The sequence below is a fragment of the Ipomoea triloba genome, chromosome 6 (genome assembly GCF_003576645.1).
Source record: "Ipomoea triloba cultivar NCNSP0323 chromosome 6, ASM357664v1".
Classification (NCBI taxonomy): Eukaryota; Viridiplantae; Streptophyta; class Magnoliopsida; order Solanales; family Convolvulaceae; genus Ipomoea; species Ipomoea triloba.
The window spans coordinates 14,733,171-14,750,899 of NC_044921.1; the positions used below are offsets into that span (position 1 = coordinate 14,733,171).

The following is a 17,729-nucleotide window of genomic DNA, read 5'->3' on the forward strand; positions in this document are numbered from 1 at the left end:
ACCGCACATCAAAACGACGTCGTTTTGATTAATGAAAACAGACGGATGAATTCGCGCCACTCACTTTCAGTTCATATACACTGCAGTTACATTTCAACACAACTGCAGTTACATTTCAACACAACTACAGTTACATTTTGATATAACTACAGTTTCATTCGATAATATAAAAACACAAATATGAAACTGTTATTCAGTATCAATTCATATACACTGCAGTTACATTTCAACACAACTACAGTTACATTTCGATATAACTACAGTTTCATTCGATAATATAAAACACAAATGTGAAACTGTTATTCAGTATCAGTTCATATACACTGCAGTTACATTTCAACACAACTACAGTTACATTTCGATATAACTATAGTTTCATTCGATAATATCAAAACAAATGTAAGGCAGTATCTTTTGAGATGAATTGTAGTGTCAATTACGGGCTCCGTCTCCCACTTACTGAAACGACGTCGTTTTGGGACCACGGTCCACAATGCATTGTGGACCGCGGTCCACGATATAAGTTTGACACTTTTAGTCATTCTCATGACTTTTCTTATTTTTAGTAAGGACATTTTTGGCTTTTCATATTTTTCTTTTGTTATTTTTCAGTTTTCACCGGTTTAATTGGTTTAGAACTTTATGTAACCTCTGATTTTTAGTAATCATATTTTTCAACCAGTTTTAGTAAAGTCCTAAACCAATTAAACTGGTTGAAACAAGAAAAATAACAAAAAAATATATGAAAAGACAAAAACATCCTTATTAAAAATAGGAAAAGTCATAAGACGGTCTAAAAGTGTCTAAAAATAATAGTATGGGATGTTAAATGACAAAAATGATAGTCTGAGACTAAATTTGAAATTACCATCAAAGACAAAGAACCTCTAGTTGAATTAACTCCACAATATAATTATAAAAGCACTACTGCGTTTTTCTTCGTTTTGTCCTTATTTTTCAACCATTAGATTTAATTTATTGATCACTAAAACTTATCCACACTTCTCACAATAAGCATCGTTCTCATTCGAGATGCGTCATATAGCCACATTATCGAAAGGAGCAAATACCAATTTTGGTTCCACGATTATTAGTAAAATGATAATTTTGGTTCCACGACTATTAGTAAAATGATAATTTTGGTCCACATGTTTAATTTCTACCAATTTTGGTCCTGCGACTATTGTTTTAGTACCGATTTTCATCTACGACTATTATTTTAGTGCCAAAATTCATCGCGCCGGTCACCCATCCATTTAAAAAGTGCAAAAATCTAAAATTGTTAAGGATATTTTCGTCATTTTTAATTTAATATCCCAATTGGAGCATGTATAAATGGATTTAAGTCCTAAGATCGATCAAAATTTGCAGTTTTCCTCCTCATTTTATCTTAATTTGAGGAGAAGAACTGTTAATTGTGATCGATCTTAGGGCTTAAATATCTTTATTCAGGCTTAAATATCTTTATTTATGCTCAAATTGGGATATTGAGTTAAAAATGATGAAAATGCCTCTAAAAAATTTATATTTCGACACGTTTTAAACGGATGGTTGACCGGCACGATGAACTTTGACATTAAAACAGTAGTCGTGGATAAAATTGGTATTAAAACAATAGTCGTGGGGCAAAAATTGATAAAAATTAAACATGTAGACCAAAATTGTCATTTTGCTAATAATCGTGGAACTAAAATTAGTATTTGCTCTTATCCAAAGGCATTGAAACTAGTATATAATAACTTTCTATGTAAGTATAATAGATGTTGCCTTATATATTCTTAGTATCTATAGCACTTAATTGGTATTGAATACTTTGGATAAATTCATTCCTATGAACAGAATATATATATATATATATATATATATATAATAAGCAATCTAAATTTATTACACCTTTTTTGTATCCCAAAAGTTGTATTGCATTAAGAGCGCATATTTTCGCCACCTGACAAGGAAATTATTATTATTTTTTTTTTAAAAAAACAAACACGAAATCATATATTAAACCAAATCAGCAATACATAGAGGAGGAGAAGACACGCACTCCCCAAGAACAAATGAAGAACCAGTCGCACGCACAAGTACATGAGCTACATGATTCACTGACATTTTGACATGGCGAACCAGAACGTTCCCAATGTCATGAGCAGCCAAACAACATTGCTTAACAATTAAACCAAAGACGATCTAAAAGAATTAAAGCTATTAAAAAAGTAAGAGAGTCAGATTCCACAATATATAAAGCCACAGGGCAACTCTTGATCCACTTTAAGAAGATGGCCACAAAAGAGCCCAAATGATCCATAAGAGGTACTGATAAGCTCCATAACCGCCGTCATTCAACGAACGAGCCCACCCTAACATGAACCATAAGAGTAGCAGTTAATAAATGATAGCCATGCTTTACTGTATATTGACTTTTCACGTCACCCTTCCAGCACGATGAGTTACTATGTATATATAAAAAATTAAGTTATAACAAATTTACTGCTTTAAAAAGTCGTTCATAAATAAATTGATTTCTTTAATTACTGAATAAATTAAATACATGTATATATGAATACGTATTACCTTGTAAAACTATCTCGGACACAAAAGCACGACCTGTAAAATTAATAGCCTATTCAAAAATAAATCAAAAACTATAATTCATTGATTAAATAAACAATGAGAGATCAATGTTTTTTAAGCATAAAAATATATAAATATTTAGTTTCAGTATTAGTGTAAAAAATGTAAAATATAAAATCAGACTCTATAAAATAATAAATGTGTAATCTTCTTATGAATTAATTTTATATTTTAGTTCATATTAAACACATCTTTCAATTGAGTCGATCACACTAAAATTCTAAAATATAATAGGTTAGTTTCATGATAGGTTGGATATGATTTACGGTGTAATAATAATAAATTATTATTATCATTATTATTAAAAAGGAAACCAATAAAAAATTCTTGGAATAAGGGCCAAATTGGCCACCGAACGTAACGCGTTAATGCAATCAGGCCACCCAACCTAAAAAACGTACAATTACCCCACTCAACAGTACAAATTCCTTCAATTTCAAATTCCTCCAATTTCACCTGCCAGCCGGTGAATTATTATTCTCATCATATATTCATATGTACTATCCCATTATGTTTCTATTTCACTTGTACTGATTTTTCTTTAATTATTATTATCTTTTAATTTGTAGTTTACCCTATTTTGCTTTACTAAACTCTTGTACAAGGTGGTTCTAATTTTTCATTTTTCTTTTATCTCTTTATTTTAAAAGCAAGGCATGCAAGAAAAACCACTACTAAATATTAATGGAATGGAAATCAAGAGATAAATCACTACTTAAAATACAATCACAATTTTACCTTACCATATTACCTATATATCTTATATACTAAATAAGAGATTTGTTTGAGGATTCACCTTCATTTCCCCCTCTATTTTTAAGGATTGTGAGCTGCCAACACAACCAAAATAGAAAAGACTTAGAAAAATAGAAAGGTTATTGTTTTTTATTCACCAAAAATAATTTCAAAAAAATAAAAACATTACCATGCTTTGTGGTCCCAACACTTCTTAGGAACTGAGGTTTAATTTTATTCAGTCTTGCTATAACATCTTTCGCATTTAATCGCTTTTGGGGAGATTCCACTGTACAATGCAAAGCCAATTCTAATATAGAGGATATACACTGCAATTTCGCATTGAAGTCTTCATCATCAACCCTTAGTAAGTTGGGATCTACAACTCGAAGTGCATGATGGGGTAAAGAATCACTTATCCAACTTTTCAAGCTCATATCTTCATTAAATGTTTCATCTGTGGGCCTTCTTGCTGAAAATGTTTCCATTAGCAAAATTCCAAAACTATAAACGTCACAATGTGTTGATATCATTCCTGTGGATCCATACTCTGCGATTAAGAAAACTACCATCAATCCATATATCATAAGATTTGGAATGGAAAATGGACGACTAGTCGATGATTATTTTAAAGTATTGAAATTTTAGGAAAAAATTAAATGATAGACTAAAATTTCATTTACCTGGTGCCATATAGCCGAGTGTTGCTAGAGTTTCGGTATGCTTGAACCTCTCCTCCTTAGTTAAAAACTTTGTCACACTAAAATCACATACATGAGCTACCATCTCTTCATCTAATAGCACATTTGTCGGCTTTAGATCACAATGAACCACTGGTATTGTGTAACCATTATGAAGATAGTCTAAAGCACATGCAACATCAATCATTATATTCAACCTCTGAATCATATCCAAGAAGTTTCTTTGTGAATGTAGCCACTTGTCAAGGCTTCCATTTGGCATGTACTCAAGGACCAAGGCCTTAAAGTCATCGGCAAAACATCCCGTAATCACCTTATTGAGATTTCGATGGCGCAAATTCTTTAGCACTTCAATCTCAACATTAAAACTCTCAAGTGCATCTTCTAATTGATTAAAAACCTTCACTGCTATAAGCATCCCTCCATCCAAAGTCCCTTTATACACAGAGCCAAAACTACCTGAACCAATTAGATTGTTTTGGCTAAAGCAAGAAGTAGCCCTTGAAAGCTCATTATAAGAAATCCTTAATTTATCCCATTGAAAGCCAATATCTGTCATACTTGGAAATCTTAGTTTCTTTTGTCGCTTTGCAAGGACAAATGCAATAATTACAAAAGTAATTATCAATGAAGCTCCAAGAAATGCAAAAGCAATAAGGAATCTTATTTTAATCCTCGAATGGTGGGTAGAATGGCACGGTGGCACGTGAAACCTAGGATTTCCACATAACTCCTTATTGAACATGAATGATGCACTTGAGAAGTTCTTGAAACAACCAGCTGATGGAATTTCACCACTCAATTCATTGAATGAGACATTGAAGTATTTGAGGTATGCAAGTCTTTCCAAAGATTCCGGAATTAAACCAGAGAGTTTGTTTAGAGATAAATCTAAGGATTCCAAAGAAACAATTTGACTTATTTGCTTTGGAATAGATCCTTCAAGTTTATTCTGTTCAAGGGAAAGAGAAATCAAATTTTGCAATTGTCCAATAGTGACAGGGATATTTCCAGAGATTTGATTGTGAGACATGTTTAGAAGTGAAAGTGCCTTCAAACCTTCAACGTCATTGGGTATAAATCCATCTAAGAAATTTGAACTCAAATCAAGCTCTAATAAGTCTTTGAGATAGCACAAACTTGAAGGCATTCTAGAATTCAAACGGTTTGAATCTAGATATATTTTTCTGAGGGAAGTGCTATTACCAAAGCACTTAAGCAAACTACCAAACAACTGATTGTTGCTCAAAAATAATGCATACAGATCGTGAAGATCACAAAGGCTATCAGGAATAGGACCACTCAGTCTATTATTACTGAGATCCAATACTTGGAGCTTACTAGCCCTACCTAGCATTGGTGGAATAAATCCGACCAAGTTATTGCTATGCAGATCCAAGGCAATCAAGCTGCTTAAGTTTCCTAGTTGATTTGGTATGATTCCCTTTAACCCACAACCCCATGCAGACAACAATTCAAGGGATGAAGAAAGATTCCCAATTGATGACGGAAGGATAGCGTCTAGAGGGTTATCATCTAAGTGTACTATCTCCAAGTAATTGCAATTTACCAAAGAATTGATAATACTCAACTCGGGAGATTCAACACCATTTGTGAGCATGTTTCCATCTATAAATAGTTTTTCGAGGAGCCTTAGATTACCAAGAGATGTAGGTAATGTGCCGCTGAGATGGTTATCTTCAAAAGCTAAATTAATAAGGTTTGAACAATTTGAGATAGAGTCTGGTATCACTCCAAAGAGCCTATTTCCATGAAGATAGAGTCTCTCTAAGTTCAATAGAGCATGCCCCATGCTTGAAGGAAGTGTGCCCACAAGGTTATTGGCTGCAAATGAAATTATTTGTAAAGAAGAAATGTTGAAGATTTCCTTGGGTATGGACCCACTTAAGTTAGCAAATTCTAAAGTTATTTGCTCCAACATATGAAGTTTTCCCAACTCTTTTGGTATTACACCTGCCAGCCAACCAGTCAAAATGTTTATTTTCTCATGAACTCATCAATGCAGCAAGTGTATGCACAAATGATGGGTTTCCTATTAAATGACATTATAATATGTGAAAATAAGTTGTGCATGCAAATTTGACGTAATATATGGATATTATTATCATATTACATTTTAACTTTAATATATTTTTATTTAAATCAATTTGAACTATTTTAACTTCTAATGTAGAGTTACAAATTCATATTCTATATAAGTCTTATATGAAACAATTTAATGTGAAACATGTAATACTACTTTTAACTAAAATATAACACTTTTCTATAAATATTTCATAAAATGTATGACGTTTTAATTTAACTAAAAATTATTACACATTTTCCGTGAACTAGACTTTAATAAGATTATGCGGCACTAGTATTCGTTTTATTTAACTTTTAGTTTTAAAACTAGTACGGAGTACATATTAACAAGAATTGTTAGTTGTTTATTACAAATTTATAACAAGTAAGAAGTGTAGAATTTATTTTTAAAAATTAATGTTTTATATGTAATTATTTCAATATTCTTATTTAACTTGCAGAGTTTATATTGAATAAAAATGTGAATGGACAATATTTTTATATAATACACACGTCAGTGAATAAATATCTATTGTATTAATAGTAAATGGGGGTTTCGTTATTGGATAATCAATTTTGATATTAATATTAATTCAAAAGTAGTTAACAACCATTATGTAATTTACTACTAAAAAAATAATATTTTATCATTACCCACTATCGTTATTAGTAAAACAATAAGGTCTCTCTATTATTTATGTATTCTAAAACTGCAATAGTGTAAATATATTAGAATAATTTTGATTTTGTTAAGGTGAAATGGACTAAATCCGTTTTAATTACTCTAGCCAAGGCTCTCCATGTTATTCTATTTTTTCCACATTGGTAGGAAAAGTAGAATGGGAGCGCTCCCAATTTATTTTCTTGCCCATCATCAGATGGTAATGCGTGGAGGAGTTAAAAGGTAGCTCTATTAAAGAGGAGCAATAAATGCACTAATTTATTCAGTTTAAGTTTTATTTTTTTATTTTTTTTTTTTTAATTGAGGGTGTTTTGGAAAAGAAAAATTCTTGTCTGAAAATGCCAAATCCCAAATGTTGTTAAATGTAGCGTTTTAGTTTTCAACGGTAACGTCATTTATGGTGGATTTTTTATTTACCAAATATGATCATAATTTCAACAAAAGTTAAACTAATTAAAATAAACATGACAAACACTTTGTGCTCAGATAACATGTAGGGACTTTCCCATATAGGAGTTCATGAGATTAGATCTCAGTGAATGCAATATTGACTCTTTGTACTTCAGTAGTAGGATTAGTTGTATTCATCAAGTTGCTTGATTACGTGGATGGTGAGTTTACATTAAAAAAATTTTATTAATAACAAACTTAAAAAAAAAATACCGGGCCCCCCTCCCCCCTCCTTTGTCTCCAACCGGAGACTAAGAGCATGTCTTCACCTCTGACCGAGACGATGGAAGGGGGAAAGAGGGGTGGCGTGAGACAAGTCCTACGTCTCACGCCACCCCCTTCCCCCTCCTTCGTCTCCGCCAGAGACAAAGGATGAGGGGGGGAAGGGGGTAGCCAACATTTTTTTTATATAATTAAAAATTATTTAAAATGCCAACTCACCTTCCACGTAAGTAGGCAACCTAATGACACAGATGGTAACCTCCTATCAGGTGAAATTGTATATATTTGAGGTATTTAGTGTTTAATTTTAATTTTTTTAGTGGCCTAATTATATTTTAAGTTACGTTTAGTGACCGATTTGGACCTTATTCATATTTTAATAAATTTTACAATATATAAGAGAAGTAAAACATTGGAAACGTTTAAGAAGATAAATAATATTTACTTAACCATAATTTATTAGTTATATAAATTAAGGGTCACATTTGTGTGAGACCGTCTCATGGATCCTTATTCGTGAGACGGGTCGGGTCGGGTCAAAGCACCATGCAAATGTCATACTTATATGTGCAAATCTCACACTTATATGCTTAAATATAACACTAATAAAAAATATAATTTTTGTTACTTATAAGAGAAAAAGTAATACATTTTTCATAATAAGTAATGTTGACAAGTACCTCTCACTTATAAGGGCAAATATAATACTTTTGAGAAAAAATGTAATACTTTTAAATCGAAATGTAAAAGTATTGTATTTTCCCTTAAAAGTATTACATAAGTAACAAAAATTTTATTCCTGATTAGTATTACATTTGAGCATATAAGTATGGCATTTGTGCATATAAGTGTTACATTTGCATCTTGACCCGACCCGTCTCATGGTAAGACGGTCTCACACAAGTGTTTGCCATAAATTAATTATAGATGTATCTGAGTTTTGATTGTAGATTTCAATTGTTTAAAATTAAAACCAAGCCATCCGTCCAAATTATGGCAAATTATATCATTGATCAGGGTCCACCTTTCATGATGAACCCCTAGCTCAAATCTGCGTCGTCTTATATTGGCACCAATCGTATTATATTTAATAACATTATCTTACGCTATGTTCATAATATTTATTTTATATGTTCATAAATCTAAACTTTTAGAGTTAATTCCATTTTTAGCCCTAGATTTATAGGTGACAGTCCACTTTTAGTTCTTTTTTATTAAAACATTCACTTTTGGTCCTAGTATTATTGTACCATGACTATTATTGGTCCTTTATCAACAAAACAGTTTAAATATCGTTAAATACAATAACATTTCGATCTTCAATTATAGATGTTTTTTAAAAAATAAAAATAAAAAATATAGCGGTTCAACATACTTTGTATAAAAAAAATTTGAAATGTCTTTGTATTTAACGATATTTTAACAATTTTATTGATAAAGGACTAAAAATGGTTATACCACAATAATACTAGGACCAAATGAGGATGTTCTAATAAAAATGGACTACAAGTAGATTGTCACTTATAAATCTAGGACCAAAAATGGAATTAATTCAAACTTTTATATATATATATATATATATATATATATATATATATATAATGTAACTCATTAGGTTATTATTTAAAATGATCAATAATTATTCATTTAGAGTCTAAACTTATATAAATACAGGAATAATTGTGTGTAGGTTTATATATTTAGCAGTATATAACATTGATTTCCAAAAAAAAAAAAAAAAAGCAGTATATAGCATTGAATGTACCTCCAAAGTTGCAATGTCCAATGTATAGGAAATGAAGCATGGTTAAATTCCCAAGTTCCTTTGGCATAGGTCCTGAGAGAAAAAAAACAACGCTTCGCAGTGAGGATAAGTTAAATTAAAGTGGTGAATCTCTAAAAAAAATGGCAGTCTTGCATAGGCTCCCATCGAATATTACCTATGAAGTAGTCTTTACACATACCTGTTAACGGATTCTCACCAAGGTATAACCCCCTAAGCTTTGTTAAGTTTCCAAATTCTTTTGGTACATGCCCACTAAAATTATTGAAAGGTAGAGATATAGTTTGAAGAGATGAACAGTAAGATAAACTTGATGGGATTTGACCACTAAATTTGTTGTAATGAATATTAAATTTTTGTAATTTAGGAAGACTATTCCCAAGATCAAGGGGAAGTTCACCAAATAAGCTATTATACGGAAGAGCTAGAATTTCTAATTTAGACAAATTTAAGATGCCCAAAGGAAAAGATCCAATAAGACGATTATTGCTGAAACCTAACCACTTCAGTTGGGAAAGATTGCTAAGTTCTCTAGGAACACTCCCTTCAAGAGAATTAACTCCTAAACTCAACACCTCAAGTTTTGAAAGATTAAAAAGGGACATGGGAAGAAAACCAGTAATGTTATTATTCCCCAAATACAAAATTCTAAGGTTTGGTAACAGACCAAACCACGAAGGAATATTTCCACTAAAGTTATTGAATCTACACTGAAGAACTTTGAGGCGTCGCAATTGAGAAAGTTCTCGAGGGAAGGAATTATGAAAATTGTTTTGGCTCAAGTCTAGTGAAACAAGGAAAGAGAGATTTCCCACATCTGGAGTTAATTCTCCAACGAGACCCATGTTAGAAAGGTTCAAAGCAATTACTCTATTGTGACGAGAGCTGCAAGTGACTCCAATCCAATTACAAGGAGTAATGCTTTTAACAGACCAATTGTTAGCTAAAATTCTATGAGGATCAAAAGAAACTTTTGATTTTAGAGAAAGAAGGGCATGTTTGTCGGTGGTAATGTTGGTATGGGCATTAATGGTTAAGCAAACCATTAGACAGTGCAAGAAGAAGATGGATAAACATAAACAATGGCGAGTGATCTCCATTATGGAATAACACAATCTATTATGTAAGCAAGTTTTGAGCTTTCATAAAAATTATATATTCGCTGAGTGCTTATTTATAGCCATACTGGCCTGGTGGAGGAAAATTTCTCAAATCCAATATAATATTGCAGTTCATTGATGAGATGTGTCTCCTCAACTCAGAACCACTCAATTTTTTATCCTTGGAATTGAATTTAAAAAATGGAAATCCAATGATGTGAGCTATCCCTCTCAGCTTTTTTTTTTTTTTTTTTTTNTTTTTTTTTTTTTTTTTTTTTTTTTTTTTTTTTTTTTTAAATTCGAATTTGTTTGTAAATATAACAAATTTAGGCGTCCCTCTCAGTTCTTTGTTGTTGATCCAATGATGTAAGCTATCCGAACTTTTTCTCATGTACCAAAGCTGGGGGCATTTTTTTAAATTACTAGTTTTTCACGCTCATTGCGTGAATGAGGTAATGTCTAATGTTTATTATTAAATAAGTATTTCAAAATATATCCAATGCAAGATTATATAAGAGATATTCATGCATATGTAATTGAATATTGAATTTATTTATTTAAATCGGTAATTCAAAGTTTATGAATGCAAGATAATATATGAGAGATTAATTATAATTGTCACTAAAATAAATGTTTACAGTTTTGTAAAAACGCTAATCTAAATACTTAGTTTAAAAACGATAGTATAAATAAATACTACTTTTTGATCATTTGAATTTCTCTAAGCCTTTTTAATTCTCTTTCGGATAGCATTGTCATTGTATTCGGTACTTGTTTCTTTTTTTTTTTTAAAATTTATTTATTGGTATTTGGTAATGTGTCATGTGCAATTGAGTTATTGTAGTAGTATAAATGACATGATCATGCAATGAGATTATGATGTAGGAAGTTGTGGATTTGACTCGTGTTTGTATATATAACTGAGATCTTAGTTGTACTATAAACTCTTGATCTTGCAGTCGCCTATTGATATTTGACAGTGGTAGTTTTTTCCCCTACATATTTCATGTGTTGTGTGATGTGTGTCGTACATTCTCATGTGAAAGTATTGAACAAAATATTAATATTTATTGTATTTGTAGAAGGTTAATGAGTACTACATTTTGTTCTAGTTTCATAACTTGTTTACTTGATAGTAATAACAATAGTTTTGCAGGTATTCTGAATACTGATACTGCAATATGTCTAGTTTCATCAACAGTTTCTACATCCATTCTGCACATGTTTATTTTGAAGTTCATATTTTTGAAATTAGTATGAATGAGCGTAGTACTTGATTTTGTGTGTGCATGTACGTGTGTGTGTGTGTGTGTGTGTTTTTTTGTTTTTTTTTTTGTAATTTTTTGTTGTTGATTTGATACTAATAATCTTTGAGTATCCACTACTGCCTTTTCATCACAATGCATGCAGTTAAATAGGTTGCCACTTTGTGTGTAAATATTTTTAAACAGTGGTTACATTCTATATACCAATTATTTTTGTTGTCAAGATCAAGGCTAGTTTTGTTCTTAATCCAAACAGGTTAATTGTAAAAAATGAAATGAATTGTAAATTTATATTAGTTCTAATATATTTAAAAAATGCACAATAAGTATTTTTACATACAAGATTAATGAATGCTGCAACGGTAGCTATTTTTCAAATTTCTTCTTTTTCTGAATTTAAAAGATTGATTCCAACAATGTTGTAGTCTCAGCATCTTTTCAATGCATCATGTGTGTCTCAATGTTCTATTGCCCTACATTGGCATTTTTAATAATGAATTTTAAATCAATTTATTAAGTTATTATTTGAATGTCTTCTTTGTTAACAAATCCTCCCTAAGTAGTTAATATGATTGGCTTCAAACTCTTTTTTTTTAAAAAAAAATATTTTCCATGTTATTAACATAATACTTGGTAAATAAATATATAACATTATTTTTTAGTATAACTTTGATATTTATTATAAGATAGCGTAAAAAGAAAACAATGAACAATGTAGTGAATATAATTAATTAATAAATTTGAAGGTAAAAGAATCTTTGTATTGTAGAAAATATAGACAATAAAACTAATGAAATTATATCTATTTTTAAAAAAATTTAAAAATAGATATAATTTCATTAGTTTTATTGTCTATATTTTCTACAATACAAAGATTCTTTTACCTTCAAATTTATTAATTAATTATATTCACTACATTGTTCATTGTTTTTTTTCACTATCTTGTAATTAAATATCAAAGTTATACTAAAAAATAATGTTATATATTTATTTACCAAGTATTATGTTAATAACATGGAAAAATTAAAAAAAAAACAGTTTGAAGTCAATCATATTAACCACTTAGGGATGATTTCTTGACAAAGAAGACATTCAAATAATCCAATAAATTGATTTAAAACTCATTATTAAAAATGTCAATGTAAGGCAATCGAACATTGTGACACACTTGATGCATTGAAAAGATGTTGGGACTACAATGTTGTTGGAATCAATTTTTCAAATTCATAAAAGGTTGAAAAATAGCTATCGTTGCAGCATTCATTAATCTTGTATGTAAAAATACTTATTGTGCATTCTTTAAATATACTAGAACTAATATAAATTTACAATTCATTTTATTTTCTACAATCAACATGTTTGGATTAAAGACAAAATCAACATCGATCTTGACAACAAAAATAATTGGTATATACGATGTAGCTACTGTTTAAAAATATTTATGCACAAAGTGGCAAACTATTTAACTGCATGCATTGTAATGAAAAGACAGCAGTGGGTACTCAAAGATTATTATCAAATCAACAAAAAAAAATTTACAAAAAAAAAACAGAACACACACACACACACATGCACACACAAAATCAAGTACTACGCTCATTACTAGACATATTGCAGCATCAGTATTCAGATTACTTGCAAAGCTATTGTTGTTACTATCAAGTAAACAAGTTATGAAACTAAAACAAAATGTACTACTCATTAACCTTCTACAAATATAATAAATATTAATATTTTGTTCAACACTTTTACATGAGAATGTACGACACATATCTCACGGCACATGAAACATGTAGGGGAAAAAATTACCGCTGTCAAATATCAATAGGCGCTTGCAAGATTAATAGTTTATAGTACAACTAAGATCTTAGTCATATATATACAAACACAACGAGACATATCCACAACTTCCTACATCATAATCCCATTGCATGATGTTGTCATCTATACTACTACAATAACTCAATATTGCACATGACACATTACCAAAGACCAATAAATAAATTTTTTTAAAAATAAAGTAGTGAAGATAAAGGCAATGACAATGCTACCCGAAAGAGAATTAAAAAGGCTTACAGAAATTCAAACGAAAAATTAGTATTTATTTATACTATCACTTTTAGACTAAGTATGTAGACACTACTAAAAATCAGCAATTTTCCGACCACCCGAAAGTAGTCGGAAATCGCCAAAATCCTGTCGGAAACCACTGTTCCGACCACTTTTGGGATCCGGAAAAAGGCTCGTCGGTATTTCCAACCACTACATGCAATGGTCGGAAATACCGTCCACCAAAGTAGTGGCGTCGGAAAATTATAATTAATATTTCATATATTATCTTTTATTCATAAACTTTGAATTACCGATTTAAATAAACAAATTCAACATTCAATTACATATGCATGAACATACATCTCTTATATAATCTTGCATTGATATACCTTGAAATACTTATTAAATATGGAGTAATAAACATTGGGCATTATCTCATTCGCGCAATACGCGTGAAAAACTAGTATAAATATAAATAAATAAATAAATAAATAAATATATATATATATATATGTTATATAAAATCTATATTTATGTTTAAATTGTCAATAGTTTTAGTAGTTTTCTTGGTTAAACTCCAAATTTGATTTTAAAATGTCTATGGTCAGAGGTTCAAATCTCATTAGCAATATTTTCCTTATCTTCTTTGTTTATTTATCTCTTTCATTCATTCACAAGATAAATTAAATTTTTTTTAGTCTACTTTATGATTCATTTAATTAACAAATTAAATGTTCTTTTAATTTACTTTTTATGAATCATTTAATTAACAAATTAAATGCTCTTTTAGTCTACTCGTATGAATCATTTAATTAATGTAGATACAAGTTTAGATTATACTTCATTGTATTCGAATTAATTTAGAAAAACTTAAAGTTGATCTAATAAAAAGAAATTAAAACTTAATGCTTTTATCAAAAACATTCTATTGTAATTTATAATGTATTTTGTATTTTAACCTTATAATAGTTGTTTGATATTTTGTCATTAATATTTTTAACGACATTTAAACTTCACCCCACGCAGATATAAACACGTCTTTCTAGAAAGGAGACTAATCCTCTTAGTTTGATATGATGTTTACAGCTTGACTGCAAGTAGCCAAGTAGGCAAGTAATTTGTACTCAACGAAGACTATCGAATGAAGCTACCGGTCTAGCACGGAATACTCTTGATTGATTGATAACTCCATTTGTGGTGGTAATTCAATTTTACTTTTAACCTTTCCTAATAGAGAGGTTACGTTGCTATTAATTTATTGAATATAGTGACATTTTTTAAAATAAATTTGATCAAAAACTAAAGTTATCATTCCACAAACAGTATTCGAGCAACACTGGGACATAATATGATATAGACATGACAAGTTTCGTAGAGTAAATTAAATTAAACTAGTGATATACACCAACTTCGTTAGGAATTTTGTGTTTTTATTTTATTTATTAAGTTATGCATTTTCAAATTAATTAGTATAATCAATTAGGGGTGAACAAAAATATTGATTAATCGTCCGATAACTGATAATTGAACGGACCAAAATATTAATTTTGGTTATTGAGATCTTTTTATTTTTAATTATTTTACAATGATTGGTTGTCGATTATTGGTTATTGTATACAATCTTGTACTTGTTAGTATTTATTATATTTATTTATTAATAAATATGCTTTTGATCATACTATTACCTTTACTTTTGATATGCTTTTGTAGATTTATGTTTCGAAATTTGTATTTCATTTATACAGAATAAAACTTTATAATATGTATCTTTTCAATTTTAAAGTTAAATTATAAATAATATATTTTATATATTTTTATTATGTTTCTGTTTGTAACATTAAATTCCAAATATTGTTCTTTATTACCTATCATTTATTTTTAAATTAGAGGACTAATTGTTCGAGGAGGAACCATCTCTTTCAAGAGGATTTGCAGGATGTCAAGCAAACCATTTGGTTTTGCAGCTTGTTGTTCATATGTAGGAGCAGAGTTTATCCAATGGACACTCTTGAGTAAGTAGTGTATGTCTAAGAGTTTCTCTCTCCATAAAAAACATTGAATCAAATTTGTCCGCAAGGGGTGATGGAATATATAGACTCGTAGAGCATGATTCTTGCACAATCATGAGTAGTAGGCCCAGGAAAGATCAGTGATTGAAAAATTAATTAAAATTGCTAATCACAACAAGATAAAAATGCAACAAAATTTGGAGTTAACATACAATAGATCATGTGGAGATTTTTTTTATTTAATAATTTATTTATTTATTTTGATTCCAATTCCTATTTACTGTCAAATAAAATAAAAACACTTCTCATTCTTAAAAAATCTATCTTGTCAAATTAGTTCAAATATTTCTAATTAACATATGTCTTTCTAAATAATTTATTTTGTTTTTCCTGAATTTACATTGTTTTGATGTTTGCTCGTTCACACACCTAAAGGCTAAAGCTATGTTTTTTTCTATTCTTTATCCGCGTTAGACCAATTCAAATAGTAGTCAAGATGGAATTGAAATTGCGTGCAGGCTGAGGTGTTAGATGATGGGGACTTAAGTCTTGTGGAAAATGGTGAGAAGATGATGAAGACAACTGGGCTGTCCTCTACAATCAGGAAATGAAATATCAAATTTCTTATATTTGCTTCATTATTAATTTATTAGATGATTTGCTTCTTAATTTATTTTGTGTGTGTGAGTGATGGAAGGGAGCGAGTTCGAGCCTCAGTGGAAGCGATTGTTGACTCTTTGTGCTTCAGTAAGTTGAGAAAGTAGATATGAACAGATACTACATTGTAATAGAGTCAGTAGTACTCTATATATATATATATATAGACACACACACACACCAAACAAAATGATGATTGATAAATACTTACCTATATTGTTAATTAAAATGCGTAAATACAAAATTATTGATGAGAGACATGTTATTAAAATTAGAAATGCGTTTTAATTTGTAGTTTTTTTTTAAATTCTAGTTACTGGCTCTATTATAATATAGAATATCAATACGTGTTCATATATATTTTCTCAACCTACTGAACTCGTGACCTTTTATTTGAAAGAGCTACAGTTACTTGACCACCAGGTCTTTTTGCATTTTAATTTGTAGTTTAATTATAGAAAAAAAACTTCTAATAAATTAATCTGCTTGTCAAATTAGTCCAAAATTTGTAAATTAACATATACGTGTTTCTCAATAATTTTGTTTTTTTTCCTAAATTTCCATTGTTTTGATGTTTGCTAGCCTACTCACCTAAAGGCTAAAGCTATGTTTTTTCTATTCTTTAACCGCGTTAGACCAAATATTAATAACAGTAGTCAAGGTGGAATTGAAATTGCGTGCAAGCTGAGGTGCTAGATGATGGATACATAACTCTTGTGGAAAACGGTGGGGAGATGAAGACAATTATACTGTCATCTACAATTCTATATCATAAATTGAACGCAGGTATTTTTTTTTCTAAAGAAAAATTAAAGGTAAAAAAATGACCTTTTTAATCTTTAAATTATTTCACAGTGGCTGACTGAATTTATGAATTATTTTCATAACCACTTTTCATCTTTCAATTGTTACTTTTGTAGCCCATTTCACACCAATGGAAACGTTAAACCTTGATTGAAGTTTTATAAATAAGAAAATTTTACTTTTGGTCCTATAACTATTGGAGTATTGTTAATTGGGGTCCACGAGGTTAAAAACTATCAAATTGACTCCACAATTATTCAATTTTTCTCGATTTTAGTCCCTCCAGCCAAATTGTCAACGAAAAGCAGCTAAAAACTTTTAATAATTGATAAAGCAACTATAATTCAATAACAATAACAATAACGTTAATTTTTCTCAATTTTAGTCTCATATGAGAAAGCAACTTAGTTCCACTGGACCACAACGAAATAACAATAATGTTAATATACTTTAAAATCGTCATTTTGTTCTAGTTTATTAAACTATAATTTTTTTTCTAAAATTTTTTTTGAAACCATAAAATATATTTCATTTTTATTTTTATAAATAAATT

General features: G+C 29.7%; 1 protein-coding gene across 3 annotated transcripts; it reads right to left on the reverse strand.

Moving 5' to 3' along the window:
- Positions 1 to 1,935: 1,935 nt before the first annotated feature.
- LOC116021700 (probable LRR receptor-like serine/threonine-protein kinase At3g47570) lies at positions 1,936 to 10,446 on the reverse strand. 3 transcript variants are annotated; one of them, XM_031262167.1, is made up of 7 exons: positions 9,471 to 10,446; positions 9,272 to 9,343; positions 4,050 to 5,912; positions 3,557 to 3,916; positions 3,428 to 3,461; positions 2,572 to 2,604; positions 1,936 to 2,357 (listed from the first exon to the last, which is right to left on the reverse strand). In XM_031262167.1, the coding sequence occupies exons 1-5, from the start codon at positions 10,387 to 10,389 to the stop codon at positions 3,448 to 3,450; spliced, it is 3,228 nt and encodes a 1,075-aa protein (XP_031118027.1). In that variant the 5' UTR covers positions 10,390 to 10,446; the 3' UTR covers positions 1,936 to 2,357; positions 2,572 to 2,604; positions 3,428 to 3,447. The 3 variants fall into 3 exon arrangements, with proteins under 3 accessions (XP_031118027.1, XP_031118026.1, XP_031118025.1); XM_031262166.1 differs by having other exon boundaries at positions 2,572 to 2,620; positions 4,050 to 6,041; XM_031262165.1 differs by having other exon boundaries at positions 4,050 to 6,041; positions 9,471 to 10,445.
- Positions 10,447 to 17,729: the final 7,283 nt, after the last annotated feature.

Coding starts and splice junctions, on each gene's coding strand:
- LOC116021700 (XM_031262166.1), bottom strand. CDS start 10,389: ATGGAGATCACTCGCCATTGTTTATGTTTATCCATCTTCTTCTTGCAC. Junction 6,042..9,271: donor TGGACATTGCAACTTTGGAG/GTACATTCAATG, acceptor GTTGGCTGGCAG/GTGTAATACCAAAAGAGTTG. Junction 3,917..4,049: donor ACTCGGCTATATGGCACCAG/GTAAATGAAATT, acceptor TCTTAATCGCAG/AGTATGGATCCACAGGAATG.